We start from the raw sequence: 23,165 nt of genomic DNA on the forward strand, positions 1-23,165 counted from the left end.
ATTGACTGGGAGACATCAAGAAAAAGGCACCTTTCAAGGCACTCACACACACACACACACACACACACACACACACACACACACACACACACACACACACACACACACACACACACACACACACACACAACACACACACACACACACACACACACACACACACACACACACACACACACACACACACACATCCTCACTCACTCATGAGGTGGATAAAATCTTCCAGGTATCAGGTGCTGCCCTCAGGGACAGAGCTGACCTGCACGAGTCCACAGAGTCAAACACTTAACTGACAAATACTTCATTCAACATCACATGCAGTCAGGTGGAAAAGCAAATCATACCCTTTTTAAATCCCAGGTTTCCATATCAAGATGTAAAATGAATCATTTGGTCCTTACATAGTCTCATAATACGGTAAATTCAAGCTCAGATGAGCATATAACACTGGCTTGTTGCCTGCTTTAAGAAAAATTGAACCAATATGCAGAAGCAAAGTAAGTGCAGCCGATGATTCAACAGCTTGTAGAAGCAGCGTTTATCGTAAAAACCTCAAGTGTCAGTCTCTCACATCACTGAGAAGGAACTTTTTCCTCACTCCTCTGAACAATAACGCTTATCCTCATTGATATTTGTGAGTATCTCTTGTATAAATGTACAAATTAAATGAGATATGATGGAGGAGATAAGGAGGAGAAAAGTCCTCAAACATTCTTACTGCGCCCCGAATATCGATTTAACCAATGAAGCCTGTCCTTTACAGTCCCGGCTGTTATGTTTGTCCTGGACTAAAAAAGCTGCCGAGTCTGCGCCTGAGGACTCTTGTCAGACATAGGAGGTCGTGTGTGTGTGTGTGTGTGTGTGTGTGTGTGTGTGTGTGTGTGTGTGTGTGTGTGTGTGTGTGTGTGTGTGTGTGTGGCTTGAGAGGTTGAGGGCAAAAAGAGGTCATGCGTTAAAATGCCCTTAAGCAAGGCACTTGCCTTAACTCCTTCATTAAGAAGCTCCTTTGCTGGAAAAAGGGAGCATTTGTAAGAGTTACTCTTGTTTGGACTGGCTAATAAAATGAAAATTTCCGGCCACGAGAGAAGCCGCACTAATGAGTGCACGAAACCTTCTTGTTCATTTCCCCATCAGTAAGCAATAAAACAATATTTCTTTTTGAAGTCAGTAAAAATATGGGAGGTCCTGGTGTGAGTGGACGATGGATAAAAGCAGGAGGGAACGAGAAAAGAGTTAATGTCTACTAAATAGGCGAGCTGAGTCTGAGCGGAAAAACAAAACCTCCTGAAAAGACCACAGAGAGACTTCAAGGGTCCTGGACAGCAAAAGACACATCACAACAGCGGCAGTCAAGAGAGAAGGATGATGAAAGAGAAGCAGAAAAAAAGAAGGCACTCAGAGGGGGGAGCGTTTTTTTTCTTCTTCAATAGCTGAAGAGGGAGAAATCAAGTGTTTGTGCAGATAAGAGAGAAACAGTAACAAGTAGAGCGTGCAAGGCGTCTGCAGCAGATGGAGAATGTGCATCGGGAGGAGACAGCTGATGGTCACGGGGGTTGATAGTACAGTTTGTATTAGCAGGTTATCAGAGAGTTTTGGCTTCAATATGATGAGACTTTAAGAGCCAATGTGAAAGTTTAGAAGAAGAACAAGAGGTGACCTGATGTTTTAAGAGTCTGTTTTGGATGCCCACACAGGAAAAGCCTCTAATGATCCCTACTTGAGCCCTTGCCTTTTTAATTACCCGCCCAGGCCTGACTGAGATGCACAAAGCTCGAGAACGGAGCGCTGCAGACGGAACAAAAACAAGGCCAATTCTTTGGAATGGGTGCCCTCTGAACCCACCAGCTAATGCAGCCCCTGCTGCTCCAGCCGTTCATTATCGTCGCCACAGAGGAGGAGAGGGATGGCACTCCAGGGAAACAAGGCCACCGCCACTGCCGAAGTCATGGTCCACAGGCCATGTGAGAAGAGCTTTCCCTGGAGAGCTGCTCCGTGACGCCAGCAACCAAACGAGTGGCTCCGGGCCTCATTGTGGCCTGTGGGATGATTTCACTTTTCAGTTTGATTCAAAAAACAAGAAGCGTTAATGGCTGCCTCTCAATGAAACATTTCGTCACAGGCCCGAGAGCATGTAGGTTAGCCAATACGGCATCACCTTTCCGCATCCCAAGGTGTTGTGATGGCCCTGGGCTCCTGTCACTCATGTGGCCAATCAGTCACCCTCATCTGAAGAATCTGACTTTATCTTAATGAGCTCTTGTTATTCCTGAGGATGAATGAGGGGATTTTTCTAACACCATGTCAAGTAAGCGCAGAGTTCTTCCTGCTGTCTGTCTGTCCATCCAAGAGTATGTACTGTATGTATTGTACATTTTCAAGGTGAAGGAAGAGCTTCAGAACTGAGTAAATGTCCACTTGTCCAGTCTCTCTAGATCCAATCCAGACACCCAGACAGGATGGGTCTTTGTCTGTTATCTCTACTTTTCATTGTGTTTCTTAATGTCACATCACTGTCCTGTGTGTTTGTTGAGCATTTGGTCCGAGATGGGCATAGAGGAATGAGTGGGCTTAATTCCAGACATCCTGCTCATACCGTTGATCTCTCCAGGTCGACGGCGGCTCAACATGTCATGTGAAAGACCACAACATTGGACCCGTCCCGACTGAATACTGTCACACACAATGATCATTTCATTTCAGACTTTCACTATAATTTCTATATTTTAAAATCAGGCACTTAAGTTGATTTTTTTTTTTTTTTTTTTTTACACTCAACGGATCAGGAGCACAATTTTACCCAACTTAATCAGTCTTTAATAATGTGTGAGTCCGTGACAGCTCTGTGGAGGTTTTCACAAAAAAAGACAAATCTGAGGACTGGAAATTGAAGTGTGAGGACACAAAGAGAGGCAAGGTCCTCCAAAACAGATCAAACAAAGGGAAAAGAATGTTACACATACTACATTTCAGCTTTCAAAGGCTTTTTTTTATGCATTTACAAAAGGCAAAGTTCAACCCTGCTGGATCTTCTTTATACAACTGGCAAATACGATAAAATTCATTCACAAATAACTTCTTTTTTTCTCAAATTATTTAAATAGTCTGACTATTAAACACATTTTGTTCTATAAAAGAGCATTGTTTATTATTTTATACTATTATACTCTGTCACAGAATTCCAGCCAAAAAATACATGTTACTGAAATGATTATCTAAATTATATATATATATATATATATATATATATATATATATATATATATATATATATATATATATATATGAATGATGATGATGATATATGTTATCATATATATATGTATGATAACAATAAGAATAACTCTGGCATTTATAAAACTACCATTTTTATTTTTCATAAAATGCAGCAGTTATGTTTCAATACTGACAAAAGTACAGTGATGTAAATAAGGAATTTGACACATTTCAGTGTTCAAATGCATATGGATTATTTTACCTCCTTAAAGACAGCAGTGACTAAGAAGACCTGAAACAGGTTATATTTCATTTTTAGAAAAGAGTCCTTCATTTAAACAAACAATGCAGCAGAGACAGTAAAAGTAACATCCTTATTTCGTACAAAAGGTTAACAATAACAAAAGTGCAATTTGAAATATAAACAGACGACGCCCGTCTTCCCTCGGAAATCCTGTTCTATAGCGCCCTCGTGTGGTTTGCTTTTGTAAGGCATATTTTAGGCCAGTGGATAACGTTTTTTTAATTTTACAATATTTTGAGATTTAAGAAAACAAAACAATTGTCTAACAAAATAAAACAAATTAGGTCCACATACTTAAAGGCCACTCAAAAAATGTATCGAGCTCTCACCTCCGTCTTTAGAGGACTGGGGATCAGCTAGGTGTCTTTCCTTTCCTTTTTTTTTTTTTTTTGTTCTTGTAAATACGCAAAGAGATCAGAAATTCAGAAAAACTCCTTGAGGAAGTTTTCAGATAAGTCTCTTTTGGTTCCACAAATTGACAAAAAGTATAAATGTTCATTTTTAAAGGTCTTAACCGCTCATCACACCTCAGACCTCTTTCTTCATTCGAGGAACGATGGTCTTGCGATAAGTCCGTCTCTCTGAGATATTCCGCCTGACTTTGATCACTGCCGGAGGAGCTATCTCCAGTTCAAGAGATGGGCTGGAGTGAGACTTTTTCAGCCCGCCTTCCTCCTCCTCCTTCTCTCCCACTGTGTCTTCACACACAGTTTTGTCAAACAAGTTCAGGTCACTGTTGCTTAATGCATGCTTGTCTGTCTTCACACTCTGCCAGGCTTCCAGCACCTGAATGTAGATCTCATAGCGACTCACCTGTGGTCGAACAACAGACATTAAATCACCTACACATTTTTACACACTTGTATGTAATATCTCACTCAGGGCACTTTTAGTACCTCGTGATGAAGGTACTCTGCTCTGACACGGTGTTCCTCCAGGTCCCTGGCTTTAGTTTTCTTTCCCTCTGGAGGGTTTTCCTGCTGGTGTGACAGGTCAGCCTTGAAGGAGTTTAGCATTCCTGTATGAGACTGCAGCTGGCGTTCCTGCACGGGGGACACAACAAATATAAAATACACATACAAATTAACTAAGAGCAGCTGATGGAGGCTGGAGCTAAGGTCGCCATGTGGCTGCCTTCATCACCATGCAGCAGTTTGTATATGTAACGTTACAAAGTCTTATATTTAATACGTGTATTACCCAGAAACAGAGATGGCTCAAGACATGCTGAAAAATGTTTGCACAATGCATAAAGATGTATATGGTAGTGACAATAATTTTAAACTAGTTGAAGCTCTGGATCTTTAAAGCTTTTGTTATTATGTTGCTTACTGACTCAAGCATGAGATAAGCTTTTGTTATGACTTTAAATAAGAGTTTTGATGGATGAACTTTCAGCATGCCTGTAGTCTGAGAACTGAGACTCTTGCATTTAAACATGAAAACAAAAACATCCAAAATGTTGATGTCAAAAGAGACACATATAAAAAAGTGGCAAAAAAACATCTCTATCATAAATAATATTAAGCAGCTCACTCCAAAGTCTTTACCGTTCCTTACTGCTTCCATATTTAACATTTTAAATACATTCTAAATTTTAAAACATTTTAATATAGAGGTCTGGGGTAACAATTATAAAAAATACACTAAACTCACTGTCAATATTACAAAAGAGGCCAATCCAGATCATACATAAAGTCAGGTATTTTGAACATACAAAATCTTTTCAATCTAAATCACTGAAACTTCAGGACCTGTTTAATTATCACACAGCACAGATAATGTATAGTTACATTTTAGATGTATATAGTATGGATTATTATTATTATTATTAGTAGTAGTAGTAGTAGTAGTAGTAGTATCATTATTATTATTAATACACTTTTATTACTGCTACCTTTACTGTTTTATAATGGTACTATTGTTCTTATTATTATTATCATCATTGCATTATTCCATAGATTATATATTTAGTAAGCATAATACGATGCATGTATATGTAAGGATATGGCAAAAAGGAGAGTTTAAATATGCATAGCTTCTTCCTGCTCCTTCTTTGCATTTTTCGTGGCTTATTCTCTGTTTTATTTTATTTTATTTTATTTTATTGTATTTATGTTCAAATACACTTTCAAATCACATCAAAAGAGCAAATATCTGCAGAAATAATAATAATTAAAGCTGCAAGCAGCAATGAACGGGCCCTCGCACTCACGTCAACCGCCCCCCATAAGCATATCAGAAATGACACCACCCACGACTTCCTATGTCAAACCCTTCAAAAGTTATAGCAGAAAAAAGGGACGACCAGTCAGAAGAAGGGGCGGGGCTAATTCAGGGCAAAGAAGATCAAGGACTCATTACAGAGTCCCATGACACCACCCACGACTCTCTATGTCAAAACATTCAAAAGTTATAGCAGAAAATAGGGACAACCAATCAGAAAAAGGGACTGGGCTAATTGTCACCAATTATGGTCAAGGACTCAATGCCGAGTCCCATGACACCACCCACGACTCTCTATGTCAAACCTTTCAAAAGTTATGGCAGAAAAAAGTATTCTAGGGGGCGCTGTTGAGCCGTGAGGACACGCCCATTAATGCAAACCATGAAAAAAAAAATCAGATCACTCAAATGAACGACGATCATACAGTACAGCTGTATCTCATGGTCCAGAATGTATGATATTATATTAATCTATTATACCATATTATATTACATGTTGTTATTTCATATTAGCGTACCCAGTAATATAGCATATTGTATTATTGCATTGTATGTTGCTTCATTTCATATATTTTTGACTGTATTATATTGTAAAATGATATATCATAGCGATTGCATTATTATATAATTTCAATTTATAACACTAATATACAATTCCTCACACACACACTCCTTCCAAATGTTTCTTTTTTTTCTCCATTATGACAATTGTATGCTGTCATCCGTTATGTTTTTTGTTTTTAAGCTTGTTATGTCTGTTATTCAAATATATTAATACATTCATTAATATGCTATACTGTATTTTGTATTGTGTATATTGTGTGTGTGTGTGTGTGTGTGTATATATATATATATATATAGTGTGTGTGTGTGTGTGTGTGTGTGTGTGTGTGTGTGTGTGTGTGTGTATACCTGAAGTGTGACTACCTGCAGAACGTATTTTAGCATGAAAGCTTGCATATTTAACGTACATCAAGCATCCTGTATCATAGCTACATGTCTGCCGTTTGTAACAAAGCAAACCGCGTGAAAATCGGTTGAAAATCAAGTGAGTTATAGTTATTTTACTTATGCAGACACCTCCTTCCACAATAGAAGTGAACGCTCTAGAGTTAAAGCGATACCGATCCAAGATGGCGGCCACGCCCGACGTTCTCAGGCAGTCAATGCGGCGCCTCGACCAAGATGGCGGCCGCGCTGAACATCAGCCCCTCCCCCCGCGGGAGCTGCGCGCGCAAACTCCACTCAAATTCAAAAGTTATGGCAGAAAATCGGGACAACCAATCAGAAGAAGGGGAAAGAGAAAAGTAATGTGCGTCGTCACAGGACAGAGACGAACATTTTGATGTAAAAAAAACACAAAAATTGCTGACAAAAATTTTGGCATATCAAGCCAGGCTTGAACTCTCGACCTCTGGCAGCAAAGACCGCAATAATCTGGCTGAGCTAAGTCTCAGCTTATCCTTTTATTTGACCTACTGGGTTAGGACAGACCAACATAGCGATAAAATGTCTGGAACTTTTTTTTCCTAATTTTTTAAATATTTGTAAGTTATAAATATTAGTAAAACCCTACTATTTAAATTATTACTTTTTTTGTAACCATTCTGCCAAGGTTGTAACCGGGCTGAGCCGGGAATATTTCTGAAGTCACCACATTACAGGGAGCTGATTGGTCGGGGGGCGGGGCCGTCATCACCCTACTCGCCACTGATTGGTCGGGGGGCGGGGCCGTCATCACCCTACTCGCCACTGATTGGTCGGGGGGCGGGGCCGCCATCACCCTACTCGCCACTGATTGGTCAGGGGGCGGGGCCGGCAGACGTTTGAATCAGGAAGCGGGAGTCAGCGCGAGAGCGACTGGCGGCTCGCGGCAATTTTATTATAAAAAAAGGACAACCAATCAGAAGAAGGGGCGGGGCTAATTCAGGCCAATGAAGTTCAAGGACTCCATAAAGAATCTGATGACACCACCCACGACTCTCTATGTCAAACCATTCAAAAGTTATAGCAGAAAATCGGGACAACCAATCAGAAGAAGGGGCGGGGCTAATTAAGGCCAACTAAGCTTAAGGACTCATTACAGAATCCCATGACACCACCCACGACTTCCTATGTCAAACCATTCAAAAGTTATGGCAGATAAAAGTATTCTAGGGGGGGCTGTTGAGCCGTTAGGCCACGCCCATTAATGCAAACCAAGAAATATCAAATTTATCGCCAAGTCTGTCTTGCATGCAAAATTTGGTGACTTTTGGAGAACTATCAAATATGGACCAATCACATGAAGGGGGGGGCGCGCCTTTTGGCGTCTAGCGTCGCCACGGTAACACTTTTGAAAGAGAAAAGTAATGCGTGGTGTCGCAGGATGTAGATGCACATTTTGATGTATAACACACCTGGGTGCACGTTACGGTTCGGGCTGAATTAACTGCCGAAGGAATGGCATAAATTTCGCCAAAATTACACAATTTATTCAAAATGGCCGACATCCTGTTCGGTTTCGGCCATGGCTCCAAGAGACTTTTCTTTAAGTTGTGCCATGATACAGGTGTGTAGCGATTCTCGTGCATGTACGTCAAACCGTATTGTGGGGCTTGAGGCACAAAGTTTTCCGGGGGGCGCTGTTGAGCCATTTTGCCACGCCCATTAATGCAAACCATGAAATATCAAATTTATCTCCAGGCCTGGCTTGCGTGCCAAATTTGGTGCCTTTTGGGGAACTATCAAATATGGACCAATCAGATGAAGGGGGGGTGCGCTTGTTGGTGTCTAGCGTCGCCACGGTAACACTTTTCAAAGAGAAAAGTAATGCGTGTAGTCGCAGGATGGAGACGCACATTTTGATGTATAACACATCTGGGTTCACGATACGGTTCGGGCTGAATTAACTCTCGAAGGAATGGCATATATTGCTCCAAAATTACGCAATTAATTCAGAATGTTCAAAATGGCCGACTTCCTGTTCGGTTTCGGCCATGGCGCCAAGAGACTTTTCTTTTAGTTGCGACATAATACAGGAGTGTACCGATTTTCATTCATGTACGTCAAACCGTATTATGGGGCTTGAGGCACAAAGTTTTTTCTGTCGAACCAATCAGATGAAGGGTGGGCGCGCTTTTTGGCGTCTAGCGCCGCCACGGTAACGCTTTTGAAAGAGAAAAGTAATGCGTGTTGTCGCAGGATGGAGACGCACATTTTGATGTATAACACACTTGGGGGCACGTTACGGTTCGGGCTGAATTAACTTTCGAAGGAATGGCATAAATTTCGCCAAAATGACACGACTAATTCAAAATGGCCGACTTCCTGTTCGGTTTCGGGCATGACGCCAAGAGACTTTTCTTTCAGTTGCGCCATGATACAGGTGTGTACCGATTTTCGTGCATGTACGTCAAACCGTATCGTGGGGCTTGAGGCACAAAGTTTTCAAGGGGGCGCTGTTGAGCCATTTTGCCACGCCCATTAATGCAAACCATTAAATATCAAATTTTTCGCCAGGCCTGACTAGGGTGCAAAATTTGGTGACTTTTTGGGCACGTTTAGGGGGGCAAAAAGGCCCTCCTTTCGTCAGAAAAATAATAATAATAATAATAATAATAATAACGCGAAGAATTCCTACAGATACAATAGGGCCTTCGCACTGAAGGTGCTCGGGCCCTAATAAAAAAAAATACACATGACTTTTACATTGTGGCCATACTATGTTTTTAAGTTGCCTTTTTTGAAGTTCTTAATATGTAATGTATGCAACTGCTGAAAACACCCCCCATGGCTCTAAAGTTAAAGACTTGATATGGAAACAAATTATTGTGACAAAGAAAAGTTGAATATAAAGCAATACATAAAGAGGAAAAGCATGTACCAAAGTGTGAGCAGACTGTGAAGCAGGGAGGATCGGTCTGAAGAACCTCCTCTGAGAGCCGACGGCAGCAGGAAACGGAGGTGACGATTGAAGAGCTGAAACCAAGTTGATCCGGCTGATCCACGAGTTCATCTCCACTTTGGATCTGTGAAGGAAAACATACATATGCTTGCACACTTTGGCACAAAATGCCTGTGCTGTAGGTCAAGTACAAACATGTTCATGCAACTTACGAAGCCTGAAAGAGGAAGACTCTCCAGTCGGCCGTCTGCAAACGGAAGACGTGCGGCTTCTTGGTGTAGTTGGCTGCCTGCTCTGCCAGAGAGTGATGCACACTCACCACCTCCTCATAAGTCTGCTGATCACTCCGGTAATTGTCCTGTCGCAGCACACGGACACACAAAATAATCATGTCAAATAAAATAGGCACAAGACTATAATCTGAAGACCAATAGAAGCTCAGTCACTGACCTTTTGTAAGTAAAGGACCATTCCCCTCAGAACTCCATAGAAGGTTTTCCAGCCTCTCTTGCCCCAAGGAGCTGCCAAAGACACATTGACATACAGCAGACTTAGTTAATTATAGCACTTATAAGTCCTTGCTGCAAGTAGTACCCTCCATCAGAACATGTCAAGTTCATCTCAATGTGATGCTGCACAATTAAAAGGATAAATTGACGGTGATTATAACTACTGATACTTGTGTCCTAAAAATGTCAGTTAAAAGTAAATCTCATTACACCACTAAATAGTCTAGTTTTTCTCAAATTGTAATTACCTTTCTTTTTTCATTTGAACAGCAATTGATAAGGGAAATATAACATTTGTTCAGATTCCTGATTAGTTGACACCTGTTCCTGACTTTTATATTTAATCAGCTACAATGCTGATGAAGAAAAAGAAAAACACATTTTCTGTACTAGAGAGTATATATTTAGGTGTCTGGCTTGAGTACCAACTCAAAAACTTTGACGTAGCCAAATCATCTTCATTCTGGACGGTAAAGTCTGAAAATGTGTTATTAAGTGGTAACTTTACCAAAAGCATCAAAGCAGAAGATGACGTGGATTGGAGTGCAATTTCTCACTGTACCACCTAAAGCTGGGTGGCATTAACAGATTTGTACAGATATGATTAAGTAAAGATGCTTTTGTACTATATTCCTGTGGTATTTTGAGAAAAACAAAAGCATTTTATTGAGACCTGGTAATAATTAATTAGGCGATTGTGTCAACATTTAAAATCTGAAAAACTTTCCTTATGAATTAACTCTAAACTAATTGTAATCGTAGTCTTTCTGGGTGCTGGGTGAGGGGCTGGTGGGAGAACTGGACTTGTATGATTATGGGTGTATATATGTATGTGGAAATGCATGTATCTATACATATATGGACAGTAAGAAGTATATGTGTATATGTATGTTTTAAATGCGTATAGAAATATTTATGAGTAAAACTGCTTGTAATGACCACAATATATATTTATACTGTGTACAATTATTATTATTAATTTGTGTACCTTCTGAGTCAAGATATTTGATACTTGCACTATTGTGTTCGAAATAGTTTTGAATTGAATTGAATTCCAATAACTCTTTGTTTTCAATTGAACGTGTATTTTAAATGTAACTAAACTGTTTGCACAGCCACGTGGAGAGAGTCCACTCCACTTCAGCAGCCCCTGCAAAGCCTCAGACGTTTCGTCATCAACATATACGCAGCGTATATGTTGATGACGTGATTTAGCGTATAATACGCGACTGAGTCTGCAAGGGCCGACGCCGCGTGGATGTGTTTGCGTCACACTCACTGCGTTTGCCGTCGATGTCGGCGTGGAGCTTCCTCTGCAGAAATCCCTGTTTCATCACAGAGGCCTTCTTGTCGACGGGGACGTCTTGGAAGGGGTTGGCTTTAGACCGCAGAGTCGGAGCATCACCTGCACTTTCTTCCAGCAACACCGAGGTTTTAAGCTCCTGCTCATCCCTTGAAGACACAATGGAGGAAGAACACGGGTGAGATTACGCACGGAAATCACGGATCAGGTTTTTGACTTTTGTCAGTCTGTGCAGATACTTACACGGCCCACTCCAGCGCCTCGCTCTTTATTGAGTTGTAAAGACTCTGCAATAATCATAAGGAGACATAAATGTTTAATAATTTCTTTAAAAAATCAGGATTTGACTTCCCTCGAAATGTTCAATGAAAAAGAAACGTGGCGTGCTTACTTTCAGCAGGTCTTTGCTGAAGTTTTCGCCCTCATTCATCCCATCCAGGTTGGAGACAAACTTAGAGGATGACATGGATTTTCCTACATGCTGTTTTCACACACACACACACACACACACACACACACACACACACACACACACACACACACACACACACACACACACACACACACACACACACACACACACACACACACACACACACACACACACACACACACACACACACACACACGTGAGGGAACCTGCAGGGCGTCGCAGAGTCAAACCGAGAATGTACAGCCTGGTTAATCGTTTTTACCTGTCCGTGCAAGTCAGTGTTGAGAAGCATCAACGCGCACGTCAGCGCCAACACGGCCCCTGAGGACGTCGAAAACGGCATCAATGACACAAACATCTGTTTTACGTGCACTCCCCTCGCCGTATCCTTCACCGTGACACATTTATATCATAGTACCAGTCAGACTCACCTAAAGAAGAAAAGGAGGTGGGGTTGCAGTGATGGAAGCGGGAGGAGAAATGCTGCAGCACCCGCTCTCTCTCCTGGGTCTCTCCGATCAGTATCACCACCTTCAGAAAGGATCTGAGGAACAGGGAAGGAAAGAGATGGACTCACATGCTTTTTGAGTCTGTTTAGCAAGAGACGTCAGAACAGGTTATCTCAACTCTCCTCTTCTGCTGTTCTTACCTGAGGGCATGGTCCAGAGTTTGCCCGGTGAAGTCAAAGAATTTGAGATATTCCTCTCCGACAGCACGACTGAAGTCGTTACTAAAAGAGGAGGAAGAAAAAAAAATAGAAAAGTTCAGAAAATTGCAACATTTACTCAAAACCAAAGCTGGTGAAACAATTTCAGATATGTAACCATGATGCTTTACAGGAATAAAGGAACGTGGACTAAAATATCCAATTAATAACACCATTAGATATGGAACTATTTATTTTATCATTTTCACCTGAAAAACTTTATCTCTACAGCCATAATGCTAAAATTAACAGCTCTGGGCTTTACAGTCTCACTCCAGCAGTTAGTAATCTGCTTTTTCTTTTCTTTTTAATAAAATAACCCATTAATCTTCCCTCACAGATGTATATTTCTTAATTTTGCCACCAAAACAAAACATTGAGTACAACTTCGTTTTCCTTATTCAATAAAATGAGGATCTGTGAATATGTTAATCTGAAACCACCATAGTTTTCCCCCCAGGCCCAGATGACACTGGCCTGTCCTGTGTCCTCCAACTCTTTAACATAAGTCCTCATTCACAACACTTTCAAGGCGGGACAGTCTCGTCAATATCCCATTTTGTTTTGCATGTGAAAGACCCCAGAGGCATTTTCACTGCACCTCTTCAAATACCTCCCAACATGGTTACATTTCCACAACAAGGGGAATATTAGATTTGTGTGGAGAAAAAAAAAAGAAAAGTAGATGGAAATTTCATATGGAAGACATTCAATCCACTGGAGACTTCTTGGTTGGTGAAATGCTTTCACCAACCAAGTAAGTTGGATGCTACTACACCTAAACTGAGAGAGTTTTGTGGATAGAAGGAGGAACATCTTTTTTGGCTATAGCAGCACAGAGGGAGCCAGTATTAGAAAAAAAAAACATTAAAGGAAGCGCAGCATCAAGTTTTTTGATTGTCAAGAGAAGTTAAACCATCCGAGCCGAGCAAACAAGCGTTTCATCAGGAGTACTACAGCAACATATCAAATCTATGTTTTATAGGTGATTTTATCCATCATGATATCATGTCATGAATGTGAAAGATGCAGAGACTGAGTCGCCGCCTAAGGAAATGTTCAGTTATTTGTAACGCACACACATGCATCACTTTTTGTTTTTTTGGTTAAATTTGTAAACCTTGTACCTGACACCATGAAAGTAGTGGTGGAAATCACAAGTTTCATCTCAGTACAATATTACATTGTTTAACTGAATGATGCTTCGATGTTTACCAATATTACAAAGACTACCACAAGCTGATTTTCATCGATGTGAGACGATAATTGAACCCAATCACCTCCATTAACAGTAAGCACTAACTAAAATATCATTTCATATTCTCTTTCTGGGCTCAATATGTAGATTAGGGCTGTTCGATTTTGCCCAAAAATAAAATCTCGATTTTTTTCTCTCAAAATCCAATTTTCGATTACGATTACGATTATTTTGTGAATTGACAAAAGGCAAAGAAATTATTTCAAATATGCTGTTTTTTTATTGAGCCCCATTGGGCTTTAAGTGCAAACTTTGCTCTTATTAAACCAAAGATGAATGAATAAAGTGCAAAACTATGTAAAATAAGTTGAAAAAAAGTTTTAAAAAATATAATAAAATATAAAGTTTTATCTCTGGAAAAAAAAATCAGCAAATCAGCAGTTGCAAACATACAGTAAGTTATATTTCCAATTAAATAAAACAAGACATTTTCTAATTAATAATAAAACTAAACTGGGTCTTTGCATGCTAAATAATAATGCAACCCATGAAGGAGGTAGAGGTGTGTAATGTCAGTCATTACATTTGCTATTCACATTTGCAAGTTTTTTGCAAGGAACACGAGCCGGTCTAGCGCATCTGGCTTGAGGGATGCCCGGTGGCATGTTACAACGCCCCCTCCTACACTAAAGAGCCTCTCCGATGGGGCACTTGTCGCAGGTATTGAGAGGTATTTCCATCAATCATTAATATGGTATCAATCATTAATATGTGTGCAGACAAGGTAAAAAAAATAAAAAATAAAAAAATAATAATTAAAAAAAAAAAGTGAAAAATCGATTTTACGATTTTCACGTTTTAGCATCGTTCTAATTACATAATCGCGATTACGATTTAAAATCGATTAATCGAACAGCCCTAATGTAGATCATTGTATATAATTGTTATCTTTTATGTGATCTACAGTGTTTATAACAATGTGCCAGGGATCCAACTTTAATATAAAAAGAGTATATCAATATTTAAAAAAATAAGAAATATTTTAAGAAATAATATAAACATGTGAGCTTACTCTTTATCTGTGTGCTTGACCACATCTGTGCGCTGTATCCCGTCTAACTTAAAGAGCCGCTCAGCGAGGCGGCGGGCCTTCTCTCTGTCCACCTGTCCATTCATGTAAGGCTCCGCTGTGTCAGGGGTTTTGTGTTGCTCTCCATTTCCCACAACTCTCTCTACAACTCCACCGTCAGGATCTCCAAAATCCTCGGCAGGATCCAACATGTCAGCCTGTTTATCCACCTGGTGTAAGTCGGCCTCCTCTGTCTGCTGCCTAACCTCGGTCTCAGAGGACAGCTGTTTTAGCATTTCTGACTCATCCGATCGCTCAGTTTGCACGGGTTGCTCTGAAAGTGTCTGCTGAGGTGAGTCTGTCATCTGCAGTGACTCCTCATCCTGCTCTGATGGCCCCATCTGCTCTGGCTGCGATGTGACTCCAGGCTCTTCAGCTTCAGCAGAAACCGTCTGCTCTGACAGAGCGGAGTCTTCTGGATGCTCAGTTTGTTGAAGTCGGGTGGACTGGTCTCCCATTTCGATTTCTGATGACGGATCTAGCTGCAGTGACTGTTCTAACTGGTGGCCTAATTCATGTGACACCTCTGTTAGCATCCGTTCTGGTTTTTCAATCATGTCCGGCTGCTCAGGCTCAGGGTGTCCACGTTGCAGTGGAACCACACTTTCCTGTGAGGCCGTTTGATCACACTCTTGTTGCTCTAAGCAAATAGTCTCTTCCAGATTTTCATTAACTTCAAGTCCCTCTGGGGAGTTTTCTATCTTTTCTGAATCTTCCACCTCCTGTATCAATGTTTCCTTGTTGTTGTCTGCAACATCTGGCTGTTGGTGGGCTACATTACGATCTTCATCTTCACACATTCCTGATCCTGCTATCTCAACTGTGAGGTTTTCATGCAACCGTTCCAGCGTCTCTGCGTCCTCCTCGGCTCCTGAGTGCCCACTATCCTTCAAAAGGTCTGGCTCCTGCAGATCAATCAGCTCGTCTGTGGTTGTGGTGAGTCCAAGATCTTCACCCTCCAGTGGCTCTGCAGAGACGTCCCTACTGATGGAGAATGAAGTAAAGTAAGTTAACGTCACCTAAACTAAATTAGATTAATATTGCAGTTGTTTTGTTTTGTTTTGTCTGGATTTTCCCCAAGATGGGCATTATTAGAAAAATTTGCTGGTTATGTAAGTGGTTAATTTTTGGTGGTTAATTTTATCATCTAATGAATTAGTTCGCAGTTTAATCAGGTAATTGGTTGCTTGTTTAATCAGCTGGTTGTTTAATTGGTCTGTCAATTGATCATTCCTACAATCAGGTGGTTGGTTGTTTAAATCGGATAGTCTTGTCAGTGGTTGACATTTCCCCCAGTTTGTGTTTCTGTTTTCCCCCGCCTGTCTTCCATCTGCCCTGATTGTCTGAACCTGTGTCTCGTTACCCCCTTGTGTATACCTGGTCTTGTCTTTCCCCTGCTCCTTGTAGTTCCGTACTGTGCTTCCCTCCATGCGTCCTGCCAAGTTTTTGCTTAAGTTTTTTTATCCCTGTTTTTTGATCCTGCCAAGCAGCGCTTTTGTTTTTTGTAAATAAACCCTTTTCTGTTGAACTCCTGCCTTTCGCTCTCCTGCATCTGGGTCCTCACCACACCAGTCCTGACAGGTCTTTGGTTGTTTATTCTGTTGGTCATTTGGTTTGCTGTTTAGCTGTTTGCTGTCACTGTATTCAAATGTACACCGGATCTCAGTTCATTAGTGTATGTTCGGGATGACAGGAGATTCGCGTCACAGATGTGCAGCAACTAGGGTTGCCACCCGTCCCGTAAAATACGGAATTGTCCTTTATTTGAGAAAAAAATGTTGCGTCCCGTATTGAACTAATACGGGACACGATTTGTACCGTATTTTCATTAACTTTTACACCATATTCTAGTTGAATTATTGAAATAAATGAACCTTTACCCCATATTCTAGTTGAATTATTGAAATAAGTTAACTTTTACACCATATTCTAGTTAAATTATTGAAATAAATTAACTTTTACACCATATTCTAGTTAAATTATTGAAATAAATTAACTTTTACACCATATTCTAGTTGAATTATTGAAATAAATTAACTTTTACACCATATTCTAGTTGAATTATTGAAATAAATTAACTTTTACCCCATATTCTTCACCTGTAGGCTATATTATACATCTGGGCTGATGTGGACATACATAGCATAGGAGGATATTTCAGTTGCTAGTATGGTTGTCTGTCTGTACAGTCATGCAAGTTCAATGCTATTAAAGCACTTTAAACTTTAAATCAAAGCATTTAGCTTTTTCATATAAAATAAACACATTTTTATTCAGTTTAGAAGTTTTGGGGCTTTTTTTTTGGCTCCTGCGCTGCTGAAATCCGGGCGTCCCTTATTTCTATTTCTGAAAGGTGGCAACCCTAGCAGCAACTCAGTTTTAACAACTCTTTTAGCAATGTGAAGTTTCTGACTCCTTAGGGAGTAAGTAATTCCTAAACGCAAAATGGGGTCCCACTCGGTCCTAGTAAGGGCTATCTAATAAAATGTCAAGTGAGTGAATGTCTGTCAAAACTACTGGGTCACTTCAATCAAAAAGATTTAATGCTATGGATTTGATCGTTATAAAATTCTTATTCAGCCTGAAGAAGATCAACCTGTCTGTAGATAAGACCTAAATATTTGCTATACGAGATAACTTGGGAGTGTTTTAGTCTATCAAGCTCCTTATTAAAAGTATCAACTAAACTGTCTCGTCTTGTCTTGTCTAAGTTAACAGATCTCTACAATAAGTGTTACAATGTTTTAAAACCAACTGGAACTCAGAAGTAAACTACTTTTTAGTAAACGGATTAGTCAACATTGATTCATCATTAGTTGTAAATAGGGGTGGGCAAAAATATCGATATGGCAATATATCGCGATACTTTTCCCGATTCAATATCGATATTCAAAATTTGAATATCGATTTTTTTTTTTTTTTTTTTTTTTTTTTTAATTTTTAATTATTATTATTTATTTATTTTTATTTTATATTTTTTATCCCCGATCTTTTTCCCATTATATCACCCAGTGCTCCTACCTAAGTGACAGTCCTGGGCATTGCCACTCTCTACCAACCCTGGGAGGGCCCTGCACTGAGCTCAGGTTTTATTTCACGTTTTATTTCATTTTATAATTTATTTTTTATATAACACAATTGCCTGTCCTTAAAAAATGAAAAATAATGGACAGAAGTTTATTTATTTATTTATGGATTTATATCTATACTGACTGATCACTGTGCCTGTCCTTGGTTTTAGTACCCATCTTTCTTGTGTTTATTATCATTTGCCACATAATTAAAGCAACCTCATACTAAATTTCCTGTATTTCATATGATGTAAATAATATGAAAAACATATACAAATATGTTGTAACTTTAGCTTGTATAGTTATAATAAAACATTGTTTTGACTCAGTTTGTCCCATGAATTGTCACTATAATCTGATGAACGTGCAACTCGGATTTTAAGATCCATCACTATCATCTGATGTACATATATACAACTTGGATTTTAAGATCCATCACTATCATCTGATGTACATATATACAACTTGGATTTTAAGATGTGTAATGCATTTTTAAATTTTTCAGGGAACTATGTAGAATATAATAATCGGGATATCGCATAATCGAGATATCGCAATGTGTATCGTATCGTGGCTCAAGTATCGTGATGCGTATCGTATCGTGAGGTCCTTCCCAATACCCACCCCTAGTTGTAAACAAAGACATAATTAACAATTGTCCTATGCGTCATAAAAAGGGGTTATTTAGGCATGGTGGGCATCAGTGTTAAGTATTTGTGCTTGACAGTATTTCCCCATTAATTCAATCACATTATTCGAATAATTAATTCAAATTTCCTGTTCCCCTTTTCTTGGATACTTACACAGCTGTCAAACTGCCGACACTTTCCTCACTTTCTTCATCACTGGACACGTCAGTCACACCCTGCTCTTCTTCAGCATTGCCCTCCTCGCTCTCTTCTTCAGTTTCGACACCATTAGCCAAAGTTGGTTCACCGTTTGAGTCTTCCTGTCCTGTCAGCAGAACATCCTGTTCCTCTTCTGGTTTTACATCCACAAAAGCGTCCACCTCATATTCTAAGCCTTGAATCTCCTCGAATGTTTCAACAAGATCAGAAGCTACTGAGCGTCCGTCACCTTCCTCTGACTCTGCCCTTGGTGAGATCTCTGAAATTTTTTGAACATAAATACTGTGAGAAACCCAGAGACCAAAAATGATGAACGCGTTCTCTCAAACCCGAACAAACAAATGACATATGAATTGCCATACATCACTTACTGAGAACTACGTACCGTTATTACTGTGTAACAGCTCGTGTGCCGAGTCTTCCTTTTCCTGTGTCTTCAGCTCTTTCACATCTGCAGAATCACATGGCTGGAAATTGCAACACAGGCCATTGAACATAAGTTGTGAGAGAAAAACTTGTGATTGCCAGTGGGTTCACGAGTAGACTCTAAGCCTCATCTGACCAATATTATATCTGCTCTATTCCTCCCACGTGCTCGTCCTACGACACTAAACCAAATGATTGACACAAAATGACAATGAGTGAGATGATAATAAGTACAGCCAGCAAATGCCGGGTTTATGACACTACACTTTATCTAAGTATTCTCACTCAGAAATAGATCAAATAGATCAAATTACAGAACATAACAGTTCTTTATATAATCCTCACATACCTCAGCGTATCCTGCAGTCCATTCAGCGTCTGAGATAAGAAGCCATGAATCAAACGCATCGTGTTCCTCTTCGTCGTCTTGCGTGAATAGTTCAGCATTAATATCTTGAGGCCGGTGAAGTGATGGGGAAGCGCTGCGTACAGTCATCCCACCACCAGAGTGCAGCTCATTAGCCAAGCTGCTGTCAGTCATGAGTTGAGGCGTTTCTGCAGAGGGATCTGGCATGTCCCACTCCACCGTAGCAAAGGAAAACGGAGGACTGGTACAGGAGACAGGGCGCATCTCCCATACACTTTGCGCCCACTCTTCTGCTCCCTCGGGCATCATGAAATCTGTGTTTGAAGAGCTACAGTCTTGATCTGCCTGCTGTGTCTGGTCTATCTGCATCTCTGTCTCATCCAACATATTGGACTCCTGTTCCCCACTGATCCATTTGTGATCAGATGAGTCTTGACAAGGCTGATGAAGCAATGATTCTTCATCATCGGGCTCAGGAGTGCACACGTTTTCCCGCTCCATTAGTGCCTCTAAGTCCCTTCAGTTGTCGCTCTCGGTGGGTTTTGGTGAAAGGATGTTGAAGCCGTGAATGCTCTCCGACTACAAAAGGTCCTTCTCTGCTGCGTGAGTGGTGATCATCTTGTAAGGTGTTATCGCTGAGAGACCTTGAGGCACATCACAGCATCTGATGTGACCATTCACGGGTCCGTTTCCAAAAGAGAAGAAGAAAAGAAACTATGTTATTGTTCAAAAATAAAGTTAACCACACCCCCATCCAAAGCAAAAATAGAAATAAAAGTTATAAATGGTATGTGTGGTCTGAACAGTCTGATGTATAATGACAAAAACAATGTTGTTTTCAAACTGATCTTTGTTATTTTCTGGGGGGGAAACTCCCCAAGGAATATATAACTAGCTGACGGACAAAAAAGGCATTCATAAGACTTTGTAGTAAAAGCAGCATTTGAAATTCTACGCTCACCACTTGCAGAGAAATATAATCCAGTTATTGTTTGTTTTTTAACCCATTCTTCTTAATAGTCAGTTGGCTTTACTCCTTAGTATGTCATTGCAGATGTGCACGCAACACACTTAAGTGAAATGACAGAAAAGTACTTCCTGACCACAGAAAATCAGCAGAGCGAGTGAGCAAGACAGACAAAAAGATACAGAGGCCTGTTCTGTAAAACACATTACGAATCATGCAGAGGGTGGGGTTGAAGGGCTGTTTCTGGTGAACAGTTTAACTGCATTTGTCCTGGATTTATCATTTTATCACCATGCTCCACTGTGACTGCGGCTGATGGATAAGACTGTCTAAAACATGACCCTGAACTTGGTTTCACTGAATGTTGTCAACACAAACAAAGGACATCACTCCAACAACACCAGCACCAGCAGCCAACCCTAAACAACACACACCACCTGTGTTTTTACACAGGTGTGTTTTTAGGAAACTCAAATGTCACATTTAACACATTTATCATTACGGTTAAGTTGATCTCACCATCATGTAGCTCTTCCTCTTACTGGCACACTTTTTATAAGACCCTGTATCTTCATTATGCTATTCACGTCATGTAACCCAACATCCGGGATAAACTTCGACCACATTTCCTGTGTGGGTGCTCACTTTTCAGTTCCTGTCAGGGTGCAAAAATTGCTACAGCAATGAAGTTCGCAAAAATTAACACAGAAAATCTAAAAATTACTGTTTGACATTCAAAAAAATTAAGAAACACAAAGAACTAATGGAGTTCTTCAAAGAGTAATACCTCCAGATGTCATAGACTAATGAGGAAAAAAAGCGAAAATGCAATGAATAAGAACAAAGTGGGTTTTTTTATTGTTATTTGGACTATTTGAATATTATATTGCTCTGATTTAAAACCGTTGCTAATCTATGATCAAATATATTGTTTTCTATCTCAACAGTGGTCTTCCACTGCAGGTGATGTTATTTTTTGCAGCATTGTTGATGCTTTGAATTCAATAAATAATCTTTAGATTATTTGGAAGCTTTCTAAAGAGAAAAATGTCTCAACACCATAAAATTAAAAGCACTAACATAAAAGGACAGGCGAAGCACTGTAAAATAAAAAAAAACAGTTCAGTTGAAAAAGAAAAAGGATTTGATTAAATGCTGCGGGATAGGAAGTTTTGATAAACTATCACAAGGTGAGGAAGTAGAAATTTAACAATCATACCTGAATGAACAAAAGTAAAAGAGGAACAAGACATAATTGTAAAATGAAAAGCTGTGACATTAAGTGTAACAGTTACATGACAGTAAGTCTGTGAACCATCCCCATGAGCATGGCACGGACACAAGTTTTAGAAAGGACCTCAAAAGGTATCTCATTAGAAAGAATCTGTCTTGACAGTTAAGCATGACTTACCCCCACCAGGCGCTTAAAAGCAACATCATATGATCTGCCAGCTTGTGAGGCTTTAAGTCAAGACTCGTGGGAGGGAAAAACACCTCTGTGTTACAATGGGTTCCTGCTGCTGTCAAAGAGCCATGCACCTACAGACACATTCAACACTGACAGAAGCACACCGGCAACACCAAGCTGATTGTGTCTGCTCCGCTACAAACAAGTCCCACATCCACTCTCCTAAAGTCTCTCATGTGGCATAAAGGTACATGCAAGTCCTAGTCCTACTCTGGTCTGGTCTTTAATCTTTCTTCTTTGAGTTTCTTGTCCCTGTCAGGATCACTGCCTCCTTCTCTGCTCTTAGCCTCACAGCAGTAAACTCCAGGAGGCCAAGGGGGAAAGCTGCTGAGTGGCAACAAAGAGGAAAAGAAAGCTCATTTCTGATTGGCAGATGAATCTGGAGCTGTAAGGACACCTGGGAGGCCACAGCCCACGCCCACACCCCTAAAGGCATGCGAGCATACAAATGCAGACCGAGTGAGGGGAGTGGTTCAGCTTCATTCCAGCAGACACACCAGAGCAGATGTGGTAAAACCTGAAATCAGCCTCGGTCAATTTACACAAGTCTTTAGCTATGCAGCGCTTCTTTTCTATTGATTCACCGGCTTTGTCTAAGCTGTTATCAGAAAAGCCAGTTTGACACTTATACTACACATTCCTCAGGGTTTATAAAGTTATGTTAAAAAGAAATTAACCTACATCCTTTTTCAGTTATAAGTTTTTACAAAGCAGGAACTTAAATTTACATATTCAACTGATTCAAGTAAATACAAGCTCAAATGAACAATAACACGTGCCACTACTTTTAGAGCAAAAACTATTCCAAAATGTAGAAGTAATTTTTGAAAAGTTAATTTATTACTTCCACGGGAATTAAGAGGGTAAACAGCAAGTAATCAAATTCACTGAACTAGTCTGACCCCCTCTGTGAAACCTTGTTTTGTCAGGTCTGCAATATGAAGTTGTCTGTTAAAAGGAACCCTGGCTATTAAGACATGTAGGTCTTAAAAGATAAATGTTGGTATCAATTATAACAATGTGATATAAAAAACCTTGTTGATGTCTTCGTTTTTATAAAATTTGAAAATATAATTTAACTCGTAGGTCGCCATTGTTGTTTACACCGCAA

The 23,165-nt window shown here is 40.0% G+C and overlaps 1 protein-coding gene across 2 annotated transcripts; it reads right to left on the bottom strand.

Annotated features, from left to right (window-relative positions):
* Window positions 1-3,298: 3,298 nt before the first annotated feature.
* On the bottom strand, window positions 3,299-22,176 carry LOC133455193 (PH and SEC7 domain-containing protein 4). Of its 2 annotated transcripts, XM_061734112.1 has the most exons (17): window positions 21,998-22,176; window positions 21,106-21,241; window positions 19,602-20,283; window positions 19,212-19,293; window positions 18,782-19,085; window positions 14,851-15,888; window positions 12,524-12,604; window positions 12,306-12,418; window positions 12,137-12,195; window positions 11,833-11,922; window positions 11,685-11,728; window positions 11,418-11,590; window positions 10,080-10,150; window positions 9,842-9,987; window positions 9,609-9,753; window positions 4,414-4,560; window positions 3,299-4,330 (listed from the first exon to the last, which is right to left on the bottom strand). In XM_061734112.1, the coding sequence occupies exons 3-17, from the start codon at window positions 20,118-20,120 to the stop codon at window positions 4,046-4,048; spliced, it is 3,297 nt and encodes a 1,098-aa protein (XP_061590096.1). In that variant the 5' UTR covers window positions 20,121-20,283; window positions 21,106-21,241; window positions 21,998-22,176; the 3' UTR covers window positions 3,299-4,045. The 2 variants fall into 2 exon arrangements, with proteins under 2 accessions (XP_061590096.1, XP_061590095.1); XM_061734111.1 differs by lacking the exon at window positions 21,106-21,241.
* Window positions 22,177-23,165: the final 989 nt, after the last annotated feature.

Source organism: Cololabis saira, chromosome 11 (assembly GCF_033807715.1).
Source record: "Cololabis saira isolate AMF1-May2022 chromosome 11, fColSai1.1, whole genome shotgun sequence".
NCBI lineage: Eukaryota > Metazoa > Chordata > Actinopteri > Beloniformes > Belonidae > Cololabis > Cololabis saira.

Bases quoted from the DNA above. Each gene is read 5' to 3' on its own strand.
- LOC133455193 (XM_061734111.1), bottom strand. From the start codon at position 20,120: ATGGAGCGGGAAAACGTGTGCACTCCTGAGCCCGATGATGAAGAATCA. The intron at 12,419-12,523 runs GTAAGAACAGCA...CCTGTTCCTCAG, and splicing joins ACTCTGGACCATGCCCTCAG to ATCCTTTCTGAAGGTGGTGA. The intron at 9,754-9,841 runs GTAAGTTGCATG...TTTCCTTCACAG, and splicing joins GTCTTCCTCTTTCAGGCTTC to ATCCAAAGTGGAGATGAACT.